Source organism: Rhineura floridana, chromosome 3 (genome assembly GCF_030035675.1).
Source record: "Rhineura floridana isolate rRhiFlo1 chromosome 3, rRhiFlo1.hap2, whole genome shotgun sequence".
NCBI lineage: Eukaryota > Metazoa > Chordata > Lepidosauria > Squamata > Rhineuridae > Rhineura > Rhineura floridana.
This window is the reverse complement of record NC_084482.1, coordinates 38,562,918-38,575,963: the sequence shown is the minus strand read 5'-3', so window position 1 is coordinate 38,575,963 and position 13,046 is coordinate 38,562,918. Positions and strand designations below refer to the sequence as shown.

Below are 13,046 nucleotides of genomic sequence, written 5' to 3'. Positions count from 1 at the left end.
TGCAGGTCCTCCAGCCATTACATCATTGTCCCTTCACCCCATCCCCTTCCATCAGCCCAAGCAGCTCCATTTCCTTTGGCCCAAATGATTGGGCACTGTGATAACTGTAATTTATTTATTTATTTATTTGATTTATATCCCGCCCTTCCTCCCAGCAGGAGCCCAGGGCGGCAAGTAGTGCAGACTCTAGTGCAGGAGTAGCCAATATAGTGCCCACCAGATGTAGGAGACTTCTCAACTGCCTCTCACTTGCTGTTATTGTTTTTATCAAACGATTGTGGGCTTTTGATTCAGGCAAAAGTAAAGGCACTTCTCCCTTCAGAAAAGGCATAATTATAGAGGACTCTGCTTTCTGAATGAAGAAATGCTAGCAAGAAAAGAAGCAGTGTGGGACTTTCTCTTGGTACCCTGCCATCCTCTCTACACCATAGTGGGAGGGCAAACTGTGGGACTGTTTCTTCTCTGGCAGGTGTTTGCACCTTCCCAGCATTGTGGTTCAGAGACTGGGGGAAAGCAGACATCTGAATTCTTTTTCCCTAAACCATCACTGGTGCACAAAATATCTAGATCCATCACAACTCAATGACTGTGAATTCCTTGCATGATGAAAAAAATAACATTGAGAAGCATCAAATTAGAAATGTCAGGGCTGTGACACAAGCTAATGAAAAAAAGAACTTCCTAAATTTATCTAGGGGGCAAACTTCGTTTTTAAACACACACAACATGCAAAACACCTATTTAGCTTCCTCCTCACCATTCATTTTTCTACTCAAGGGGGAGGACCATAGGACAGTGGTAGAGCATACACGCTGCATACAGAAGTCCTAGGTTCAATCTTGATCACCTTCAGGCAGGACAGGGAAATTTCGCCCTGCCTGAAACCCTGAAAAGCCACTGTAGACATTTGTTGTTGTTGTTATGTGCCTTCAAGTCGATTATGACTTATGGCGACCCTATGAATCAGCGACCTCCAAGAGCATCTGTCATGAACCACCCTGTTCAGATCTTGTAAGTTCAGGTCTGTGGCTTCCTTTATGGAATCAATCCATCTCTTGTTTGGCCTTCCTCTTTTTCTACTTTCTTCTGTTTTCCCCAGCATTATTGTCTTTTCTAGTGAATCATGTCTTCTCATGATGTGTCCAAAGTTTGATAACCTCAGTTTCATCATTTTAGCTTCTAGTGATAGTTCTGGTTTAATTTGCTCTAACACCCAATTATTTGTCTTTTTTGTGGTCCATGGCATCCACAAAGCTCTCCTCTAATATCACATTTCAAATGAGTTTATTTTCTTATCCACTTTTTTCACTGTCCAACTTTCACCTCCATACATAGAGATTGGAAATACCATGGTCTGAGTGATCCTGACTTTGGTGTTCAGCGATACACCTTTGAATTTGAGGACCTTTTCTAGTTCTCTCACAGCTGCCCTACCCAGTCCTAGCCTTCTTCTGATTTCTTGACTATTGTCCCCATTTTGGTTAATGACTGTGCCGAGGTATTGATAATCCTTGACAAGTTCAATGTCTTCATTGTCAACTGTAAAGTTACACAAATCTTCTGTTGTCATTACTTTAGTCTTCTTGACGTTCAGCTGTAGTCCTGCTTTTTTGCTTTCCTCTTTAACTTTCATCAGCATTCGTTTCAAATCATTACTGGTTTCTGCTAAGGGTATGGTATCGTCTACATATCTTAAATTATTGATGTTTCTCCCTCCAATTTTCACACCTCCTTCATCTTGGTCCAATCCCGCTTTCCGTATGATATGTTCTGTGTACAGATTAAACAAATAGGGTGATAAAATACACCCCTGTCTCACACCCTTTCCGATGGGGAACCAATCGGTTTCTCCATATTCTGTCCTTACAGTAGCCTCTTGTCCAGAGTATAGGTTGCGCATTAGGACAATCAGATGCTGTGGCACCCCCATTTCTTTTAAAGCATTCCATAGTTTTTCATGATCTACACAGTCAAAGGCTTTGCTGTAGTCTATAAAGGACAGGGTGATTTTCTTCTGAAATTCCTTGCTCCGTTCCATTATCCAACGTATGGCGATATGATCTCTGGTGCCTCTTCCCTTTCTAAATCCAGCTTGGACTTCTGGCACTTTTCTCTCCATATATGGTAAGAGCCTTTGTTGTAGAATCTTGAGCATTACTTTACTTGCATGGGATATTAAGGCAATAGTTCAGTAATTACTACATTCTCTGGGATCCCCTTTCTCTGGAATTGGGATATATATTGAACGCTTCCAGTCTGTGGGCCATTGTTTAGTTTTCCATATTTCTTGATAAAAAAAATTCAAAATTTGGACAGATTCAGTCTTAGTAGCTTCTAGCAACTCTATTGGTATGCCGTCTATTTCTGGTGATTTGTTTCTTCCAAGAATTTTAAGAGCAGCTTTCACCTCATATTCTAAAATGTCTGATTCTTCATCATATGGTTCCTCCATAAATGAATCTGCCATCCTTGCATCTCTTTTGTAGAGTTCTTCAGTGTATTGCTTCCATCTTCCTTTTATTTCATCTCGGTCAGTCAGTGTGTTCCCCTGTTGATTATTCAACATCCCTACTCGTGGTTTAAATTTCCCTTTCATTTCTCTAATCTTTTGGAATAGGGCTCTTGTTCTTCCCATTTTGTTGTCCTTTTCTATTTCTATACAAAAACTATTGTAATAGCTTTCTTTGTCCCTACGTACTAGTCGTTGTATAGTTGCATTTAGGGTTCTGACTGTGTTTCTATCTCCTTTTGCTTTTGCTTTCCTTCTCTCTTTAACCATTTTAAGAATTTTGTCAGTCATCCATTGAGGTCTTTCTCTCTTTTCAACAAGAGGTATCGTCTTTTTGCATTCTTCCCTGATAATGTCCCTGACTTCAGTCCATAGTTCTTCTCGTTCTCTGTCAACTAAGTTTAAAGCCTCAAACCTGTTCCTTATTTGATCTTTATATGCTTCTGGGATGTTATTTAAATTGTATTTTGGCATTATGAGTGCTTTGTTGTTCTCCTTTAGCTTTACTCTGATTTTCGATACGATCAGTTCATGATCTGTACCGCAGTCTGCTCCTGGTCTTGTTTTTGCAGAAAGTGTGGAACTTCTCCATCTTCTGTTGCCAATTATATAATCAATTTGATTCCTATATTGACCATCTGGTGATGTCCACGTGTACAGTCGTCTTTTTGGTTGCTCAAAAAATGTGTTGGCAAGAAACAAATCATTGGCTTCACAGAATTCAGTAAGTCTTTCTCCTGCTTCATTTCTGTCACCTAAGTCCCATTTCCCCACAATTCCTAGTTCTTCTCTGTTCCCTTCTTTTGCATTCCAGTCCCCCATGATTATCATCATATCTTGTTTTGGTGTGTGATCAATTTCCTCCTGTACTTCTACGTAAAATCTCTCCAATTCTTCTTCTTCTGCATTTGATGTTGGAGCGTAGACTTGGATGATGGTTATGTTAATAGGTTTCCCATTTAATCTCATTGATATCACTTGCTCAGACCTTGCATTGTAGCTCCTAATTGCTTTTGCTACATCACTTCTCACTATTAAAGCAGCCCCGTTTCTTCTTGATTTCTCATTTCCTGCATAAAATATTTTGTAGTTGCCTGATTGAAAATGTCCCATTCCAGTCCATTTTAATTCACTCGCGCCAAGTATTGTAATGTTGATACGCTCCATTTCTTGCTTGACAATTTCTAACTTTCCCTGGTTCATGCTTCTCACATTCCATGTTCCTATTGTGTGCGTCCTACAACTCCGGACTCTCCTTTCGCATCTGTGCGCATCAGCCTCTGGGCTTCCTTTCGGCTTTGACCCAGCTGCGTCATTAGTCACAGCGCTACTCGTACTTGTCCTTTGTTCTTCCCCAGTAGCTCGGTGAGTGCCTTCTGACCTGGGGGTCTCATCTTCCAGCACTATCTCGTGTTGCATTTTTGATACTCTGTTCATAGGGTTTTCGTGGTAACAGATATACAGAGGTGGTTTACTATTGCTTCCTCTGAGTTTGGATGCATCTTAGTCTGGTGTCTCAGCTTTGACCATTCCGCCTTGGGTGCCCCTGCTAGGAGTCTAGCCTCTTGGTCTAGGCTCCTGATGGCATTGCTCTCAGCTTCTTCAACACTCTCAAACCCCCTCACCACGTTAAGGTGTGCATCCAGAACAGAAATTCTGGCACTGCCACTGCTGCTACTACCACTACCCTGTCACTAATTCATAAGAGTTGGAAATTATCCTTAGGCCCATCTCCTGTTCCCAGCACCCTTGTTCTCAGAGAGGATTTCCTGTAGGATCCACATTCTAAAGTGGTTGCTTTTATTGAGCTAGAAGGACCAATAAAATACTGCTAGTAGTTTATTTATGCAGAACTTTCCGTTCCATGCTCTTACTATGGTATTGATATTGGACTTTTGATCGGGCTGGGGAGTTGGTGGCCCTCCAGATGTTCTTGGATTTCAACTCTCACCCTCCCTAACCATTGGCCATAGTGGCTGGGACTGATAGAAGTTAGCAGTTCAACACCAACTAGAGGGGCACCATGTTGATTACCTGCCCTGTAAAGATAGGTCAATACTTATTCCCACATTTGCAGATTGTGCATGTATACACTAAGTCTGAGAGAGAGAAATGTGACTATGGCCACCCAGCAAAAGCAGAAGCAAGATATGAACCAGAAATGTCCTGGTCCTCAGCTCAGCGCCTCTTCCAACACAGTAACAGCAGTGTCAAAGATACGCCCAACAGTGGAGGCTGGTCTGTTAGGGCAAGTGGAGCACTGCCCCACCAGCCTCATTCAGTCAGCCCCCACCTGCCTGCCTTCTTGTTGTGAGTGATACCTAGCAGGGACGCTTATGGGGACAAAACTAGAATTAGCTGGCTCAGTCTGTCATTGGATCTGGCTCTGCCTACTATTTGAGCTCTCAGGCTTCTGCCCCACTAGTCCCAAGGGGTGCCAGCCACCACTGGTGACCGAGCATGTGCAAAGTGCCTTCCTCCCATCACCACAGAATATGCCTGCTTGACTGCATTCAGCTTATTGTGTTAGTTTAACGGATTAAAATGACAGCGCTTCTGTCCCAATTTCTAAAATTCCTTTCACACTGCAGTACTTGTTGCGTTAATGGCTTTTTCGGCTGATATGCTGGCATTTTGTACAAATGTCTTTCAAACGGCTGCAATGAACAGCGCCTTGTTTAATCTCTCACCCATTATACACATGTGCACTGTAGTTCCTCCATAATCCACTGCTTGTGTTAGTGTCTGGATACAGGGGCGTGTGTGGGAAAAGGAGGAAGGAAATGCAACTTCCCATGCCTATGCCAGAACACTGGTACAGTCTTCGTCAGGCAAAAAAATTGCTGCATGCCTACAGGACAGAAACGCATTGCATGCCAGGATGTCTGTCACATGAACGGCTGCAGCTAGCGCAAAGCTTCCATGATCTTCCAGATTCCCAGGCTTGCAAACAGATTATTTCTGGTATTATTTATCACAAAAAGTAGCGCTAAACATCCACTATATTCCACTAGATTTGCGGAACTAGTTTTTACAACATGTGAAACGTCGAGTGTAAGGTGTAAATTACCAGGTAAGAAATAGTCGGAATAAGGGAATGCAGTACAATGCAGCGGCTGCTGTCAGCCATGTTGTTCAGTAAAGCAAGTTATGAGACTCACAGACAGGGATTTTTAGTGAGAGAAGGAAACCTGCAATAAACGGGTTAAGCAGAGCAGAACAGAGCGCCAGGTTTGCCAAGGTCAGCAGCTGGTTGGCAAGTAGATAAGCAGGAACTTGCAGAAGCTCTGGTGTGGGGGAAAAAGTAGTTTGGAGTGAGAGAACTGTGTTTAGTATTTTGTCAGTAAAGAGTCTTACAAGAAACTTGCCTGGCCTGGCTCATTTACTGATTCTATGCGTCTCTAGAATTTCCTACTTGTATGATCTCTATATGCACACACCGACAGGGGTTGTGGGCCCAGCTTATCATACAAAGTAAGGGGTTCAAGTGACGTTGTTGCAGAGAAAAGAAAGTGAAAGAAAGAGGCAAGTAAGAGTGGACAACATGGCTGTAAACCTGTCATCCAGGATGCCGATGGAGAGACTGAATGCTGTAAACTACTCCAGCTGGAAATGGAGAATGAGAGCAGTTCTGATTAAAGAAGATTTGAATGATGTCGTAGAAAACCCCCCTCCGGCAGCTCCTTCAGCAGCATGGACGAAGAAAGATGAGAAAGCGAAGGCTTTTATTACTCTGGGGCTGTCTGATTCTCAACTGTTGCTGGTGAGTAATGAGCCGACAGCTAATCAAATGTGGGAGAAGCTAAGGGCTGTTCATGTGCAGCAAACCGCAGGGAGCCGGCTGTGTTTAGCACGGAAACTTTATCAGATGCGTTTTACAGATGAAGTGACTATGACAGAGCATCTGGCTGAATTTCGTAGATTATTTGCTGAACTTCAAGAAAGAGGAGTGCATCATAGTGACATTCAGATGGTCTATATTCTGTTATCATCATTTGATCGAAAATGGGATGTAATGGTCTCGAGCTTAGAAACTTTACCAGACGGAAATTTAAATTTGGGCTTTGTAGAACAAAAACTTCAACAAGAATGGAATAGGAGACAAGAGAGTAAGAAGACTGAATTAAAAGAGACTGAGGCTGTACAACAACATCAATATCAAAGAAACAGGCAAGAGAATAAAATATGTTATTTTTGTGGGTCCCGAGGACATATACAGAAACATTGTTTAAGTAAGAAGAGAAATAACAGGGACTTTGGACGTCAGAGAACAAGCGTGAACTTTATTACTAAGGAGGACAATAAACTAATTAACTCTAAATGGCTGTTAGACAGCGGGGCGTCTAATTGCCTGATCACAGACTCTAGTTTATTTTACACATCACAGCCAGTGCAGGAGAAGATTTATCTGGCTGACGGATCGACTCAGGACGCAATTGCAAGAGGCACGCTCAAGTTAAGTAATTTGGGAACTATATTGACAGATGTGTTATTAGTTTCTGGTTTAAAATATAACATTCTATCAGTACGAAAACTAGCTCAAATAGGTTGTAAAATTACATTTGAAGGGGATAGATGTTTTGTGAGAAAAGATGGTGAAATCTGTATGCAAGGGAAATTACAGAACCAAATGTTTATGGTAGAGAGCAAGCTTGATAAACCCACGTGTGCCTGGATAGGAGTAAATAAAAACAAACACGAAAACTGTATACATGAATGGCACAGAAAATTAGGACACGCACATTTTGAGAAGGTGAAAAATACTCCAAAGCATAGTCAAGATTTGGAACTAACACATTGTGAGCATGTGGATGAATGTGAGGTATGCTATAAAACAAAAATGACTGTGACTCCTGTAAATAAGAGCTGTGAAAGTACTACCACTAAACCCTATCAGCTCATACATGTGGATTTGGCTGGACCTTTCCAGTGTTCAAAAGGTGGGGCAAGATTTTATTTAGTGATTGTAGATGATTTTTCCAGATTCACACATGTATTCTTATTGAAAAAGAAAAGTGAAGCAGAAGATAAATTAAAGGCATTTATACAGAGGACAGAGACACAATATGGGGTTGTTATCAAAAATATCAAATCAGATCAGGGTGGGGAATTTACCAGTAATTCATTTAAAACATATTTGGAAAGGAAGGGAATAATACAAAGTCTCACTGCTCCCTTCAGCCCATCCTCCAACGGAACTGCAGAGAGGAGGAACCGGTCACTGCAGGATTCAATGAGAGCCATGCTGGCTGATGCAGATATGAATAACACCTATTGGGGTGAATGTATTCTGTACACTGCTTACATTCAGAACCGCCTTGTATACAGAGTAATAGGCATGTCTCCATATGAGAAACTGACTGGAAGAAAACCCAGGGTAAAACACATAGAGCGTTTTGGAGCAAAATGCTGGGTGCATGTGTCAAAGCAGAAAAGGCATGGTAAATTAGCTTCAAGAGCACAGGCAGGTCGTATTTTGGGATTTCAGAATTCATATTATAGAATTTGGTTGCCTGAGAAACAACAAGTAGTGTTAAGTAGAAGCATAAAGGTAATAGATAAACCTTGGAGAGACAGTCAAACAGTAATACTTGATGGTGCAAGCAAGCAGGAAGCAGCAGATGTTCCTTTTGGGCATCAAATACCATTAAGAACCGCATTGACTGACTTAATTCAAAGTGGCAAACGTACTGTAAAAAGACTGAGGAATGAAGACATGGCAATGCAAGATAAAGAGGTGCCAGGTACTAGTGCAGGAACAAGTGCAGACACAGGTGCAGGACCAAGTAAAATTGAGAGTGATGAAGAAATGGAAATAGATACTGTTAGACGGTCAGAAAGAAAAACGAAAGGAAAACCACCTCATAGATTCACATTTAGTGTTACACAAAAGAATGATGAGACAGATGAATATCCTGTAGAATGGGAAAAAGAAGGGCCAATAGATAAAGAAACAATGGATCTCATGTGGAAATACTGTATTGAAGAATGAAATATAAATGAGTGTTATCAAATAAAACTGAACAAAACTCTGTAAAACTTGTATGAATAAAGAAACAAAACCTGAAATGGAAATGTAAATAGATACTGTAAGGAAACATGTACTGATGTGTATTGAAATGAAATGAAAAGTTAAGATTGTATAAATGTAACAAGGAACATGTAGTTTTGTGATCTGTGAGTCTCAGGTGGGGGCTGTTGTTCAGTAAAGCAAGTTATGAGACTCACAGACAGGGATTTTTAGTGAGAGAAGGAAACCTGCAATAAACGGGTTAAGCAGAGCAGAACAGAGTGCCAGGTTTGCCAAGGTCAGCAGCTGGTTGGCAAGTAGATAAGCAGGAACTTGCAGAAGCTCTGGTGTGGGGGAAAAAGTAGTTTGGAGTGAGAGAACTGTGTTTAGTATTTTGTCAGTAAAGTCTTACAAGAAACTTGCCTGGCCTGGCTCATTTACTGATTCTATGCGTCTCTAGAATTTCCTACTTGTATGATCTCTATACGCACACACCGACAAGCCATGGGGCTTTTTGCGTTAGTTTAACGGATTAAAATGGTAACGCTTCTGTCCTGATTTCTAACATGCACAAATTACCAGGTAAGCAATCCTCAGAATAACAGAATAAAGCGCAGTCAGCAACCGGCCAGAGTGAAAGCGGCTCTTGACTACCTGAGCACGGACCAACCCCCGCCCACCAAGCAAGCGCCAGTCTCGCACCTGCGGCTGTCCATGGCTGCAGCTACCGATTGGCTGCGTCGCACACGGCGGCGGCGGCGGCCCTGCGGAGGGCAACGTTTCGTCGGAGGCTGCGCTCTGATATTTCTCCACCAGCGTCTCCAGCAGGACGTTGCGTTCGGGCAGGCTTTTGAGCAAGCCGCGCGCGCAATTGGGGCAGCCGCGGCCTCCGGCCTCCACCTCTACCCACCGGCGGATGCAGTCGAGGCAGAAGCTATGGCCGCACTGCAATGTCACCGGGTTGCTGAACAGGCTCAGGCAGATGGCGCACTGCAAGTCCTCTGCCTTCAGCCACACGGGCACGGCGCGGCCGACTCCTGCCGCCGCCTCCCCCATGGTAGAAGACGGCTCCCTCCCGCTTGTGCCCCGGTCTGCCGGCTTGTCCGCTCCCTCGGCTTGGTTTCTGCTCTCCAGGTAGGGGATCGGTAAAGAACCGCTGGCCTTGCAGCCCGGGAAGAGACGATCGTATCTTGAGAAGCAGCGCCCCACCCATTTTGGAACAGCGAATAAACAAACGGGAAGTCCCTACGATTGAGACACTTTCTCCACCTAGTAAACAGGACCCAATGTTTCTCTCTCTATATATAAAACGGGAAAACTACTTTCCTGACATGAGTCCATCTCCTTAGGACGTTACTTCAATTGCTCTGCACATGGTCAGCTGCTTTATTTCCAGAGAGTAGGAGCGGGCTAGTTTCTCACAAAACAACTGAGGCGAATGGTGCCTATACGTTTTGCCTCCTGTCTCAGGGTCTACAAATGCTAGCCTAGAAACTCTTTTTTTAAAAACGAATGCTGGGAATCTGGGGGTTATGGGTCATTCGAGGAAGCAATTGCCCTTTTGCTCCCCTGTAGAAGCCCATGACTGCAGGAATGGAATCTATTATTATCTGGGTTTGAAAAACAATAATGGATAATTTCTATTTCCGTTCTTGGTGTGAGAGCTCTTTGTTGGACCTTTGCTTCCATGTTCTACAAAATGGGTTTGATTGTTACCTTGATCCAACTGAAGAAAGCTAATGCTTTGGAAGGGGCTTAAGAAAAAAGTTCCTTGGGGTGTGTGCCAAATGTCATTTCCTCCCCACTTAGGAAACACATCCACCCTCCCCTGTTTGGGATTCATACAGCTTTCAAGTCTGAGTAGCCTCAAGCCCTGGGACTTCTAATTTTAGGCTGTGTCAGATCCAGACCTGAAGGCAGTTTTCTTCAGCAACTGGTCATGATAACCTGAAAGGGGTAGTGGGAAGTATTACCTCAAGAAAATGGTATCAGCTAGTGTAAGTGGCGGTAACGCAGCCGAAACTCTGCTCACAGCCGGAGTTCGATTCCAACAGAAGGAGGAAGTCGAATCTCCGGTAAAAGGGGTCGAGGTCCACTCAGCCTTCCATCCATCCGTGGTCGGTAAAATGAGTACCCGGCATATGCTGGGGGGTAAAGAAAGGCTGGGGACGGAACTGGCAATCCCACCCCATATATACGGTCTGCCTAGTAAATGTCGCAAGACGTCACCCTAAGAGTCAGAAACGACTCGCACTAGAAGTGCGGGGACACCTTTACCTTTAGTGTGGGGGCTGTGTGCTATAGTGCAGCAGTTGCTAATCTGATGTTTACAAGTACTGTTTACAAGTACTGATCTTGGCAGTTCTTCTTGGAATGTTTCAATTGGCACCATTAAATGTGGGTAACATGTACAGTTTTTGGGTGGCTTCTGGGAGATACTTAGATGCCTCTTCCTCCGGACATATATCCTTAGTTAATACAGACAGGCTTCCATGTAGTCTAGAGCTGCCAACATGCCAGGGCTCATAAACCCATTTTCCTGCCTTGTAATATATGAAATAACAAAGTATACATCTTAGCTTTACTTAAATGTCATCAGTTGTACCTGTTACATTTCATGATCATTTGGCATCACTGCTGAGATACTCACAATACCATGTGTATATATTTTGTACCTGCCAACTGAAGATTAGACTTCATGCTTCTGAAGAAGGGACAGTAATCCATAGAACTGGTTAGTTCTGGGGTTCCCAAACTGTGGTCCATTGACCGCCAGTGGTCCATGAGCTTTATTCAGGTGGTTCATGATGTGTCTATGGATCTGAGGTTGAAGATGGGAGGTGGCACATCCATCGCATTAAATATTCATCTTTATTGTTAACAATGGCTTCAATAGGCAGAAAAATCATTAAGTGGTCTGCCAGGACCCTCAGCAATTTTCAAGTGGTCCGTGGGAAAAATGTTTGGGAACCACTGGATTAATCTTTAAGGTGCCACAAGACCCTTTGATTATTTGTTTTTATACAAATGTCTGTCATGTAACTTCTAGTTTGACTCCCAGGGTGCAACCAATGTGCAATTTACAGTATGCAGTGTTGTGATTCATATGGCACAGGCCACCTGAATTTAAGTTTGCCATCAGTGTATAACTGATCTGCAGATTATTGTCAATGTAGACAAAAGAGATGAAGAATTAGTGACCTAATCTGGCATGTCTGTAAAGATCCATGTTCCTAAAACAAAGTACCCAGAAAATGCAACATTACTATTAATCTTCAGAACACTTTTAGTTTGTCTGACTGCACAGGGGCAGATATTCCCCTTCTGTCCCATTAAAATACACCACTTAGTCTTGCCTCTGAGGATTCAGACCTCATTCCTGAAGTTCCAGAACCACTTCACACATGCATATCCATCTCCCAATTTTTTCTCTTTTTTTGGTTATCTTAACACTTGGCAACAGCTGGTATAGCACAGTGGGGAGGAGAGCCTGGCTGGGAGTCCAGAGTCTGTGAGTTCAAATCCCGCTCATGTCTCCTGGTTATAAAGGGCCAGCTAAAGATCCCCCCCACAGTGAGTGGCTCAGGGGTTACGTGCCCTGCCACCTCTGCAGCTGTGGGCAAGCTGCATAGTCCCAAGGAGCTCAGTTGCCCCCCAGCTGGCAGTTGCAGACAAGGAAGGGGCTGGCTTGTGCAGCTGTGGCAAGCTGAGCAGGCCCTAGCCAGCTGGGGAGGACTAGCCTCAGAGGGAGGCAATGGTAAACCCCCTCTGAATACCGCTTACCATGAAATCCCTATTCATAGGGTTGCCATAAGTCGGGATTGACTTGAAGCCAGTCCATTTCCAACCCCTAAATCAACACTTGACAGCTAAATATGGGACCTGGCCACTGACAAGTAATGCCTGTGGAATTTCGTATTTGATGTTTCTTTCATACATGCAAGTTACTGCTATATTTTGCACCCACCCAGTCACAAATACATATCAGTCCTAACAAAGACAAACAAGTTCTAATCAAGAAGGTACATACTTTGAGCGTATGTGGAAAAAGTCCAACTGACAACTTCAGATCCTGGGATCCACTGACTTCATGGTCTCTCCAAAAGGGTCCCAATAATCCCTGGCAATTTTCTGGCACTCTTTCCCATGTTCTTGGGGTGTTCTTCATCTGCTGGAAAATTTCCACTATGTTTGCAAGTGATCTATTATTTACCAAATTATTTGGATGCAGTTCCCCCCTGCATTTGGGGCAGGATGCCTTGTACCCCATCTCTTTACAATGCTGAGAGATGCACCCTTTGCAGAAGCTGTGGGAACATTGTATAATCAGTACTGGATTGTTAAAAAAATCCAGACAAAGGCAACAAGTCAATTCATCCTGCAAATTTGTACCGAGATCCAAAGTAGCCATGGCTGCAGGAATGCAGAGTTTTAAAGGACTTTCAGTTTCTTTTATTGGTGTGTATTTCTGTACTTGAAGGAAAAGGCAGTAGGCGGGGCTTGTGCTTCTGCTTCTCTTCTGTATTC

General features: G+C 43.3%; 1 protein-coding gene across 5 annotated transcripts in view; it reads right to left on the bottom strand.

The window, feature by feature from the left end:
• The window catches only part of RNF135 (ring finger protein 135), a 36,504-nt gene extending 23,458 nt beyond the window's left edge, over positions 1-13,046 (bottom strand). For 2 of the 5 annotated variants that reach the window (XR_009761238.1, XM_061615357.1), the window contains exon 1: positions 12,550-13,046. Coding sequence is in view for 4 of the 5 variants with exons in the window: in XM_061615357.1 (XP_061471341.1) it covers positions 12,550-12,930 (381 nt within the window). In the remaining variant the exon portion in view is untranslated. Of the gene's footprint in view, positions 1-9,221; positions 9,721-12,549 lie in introns of those variants that run through there. The other 3 variants (XM_061615358.1, XM_061615354.1, XM_061615355.1) reach the window with 3 other exon arrangements.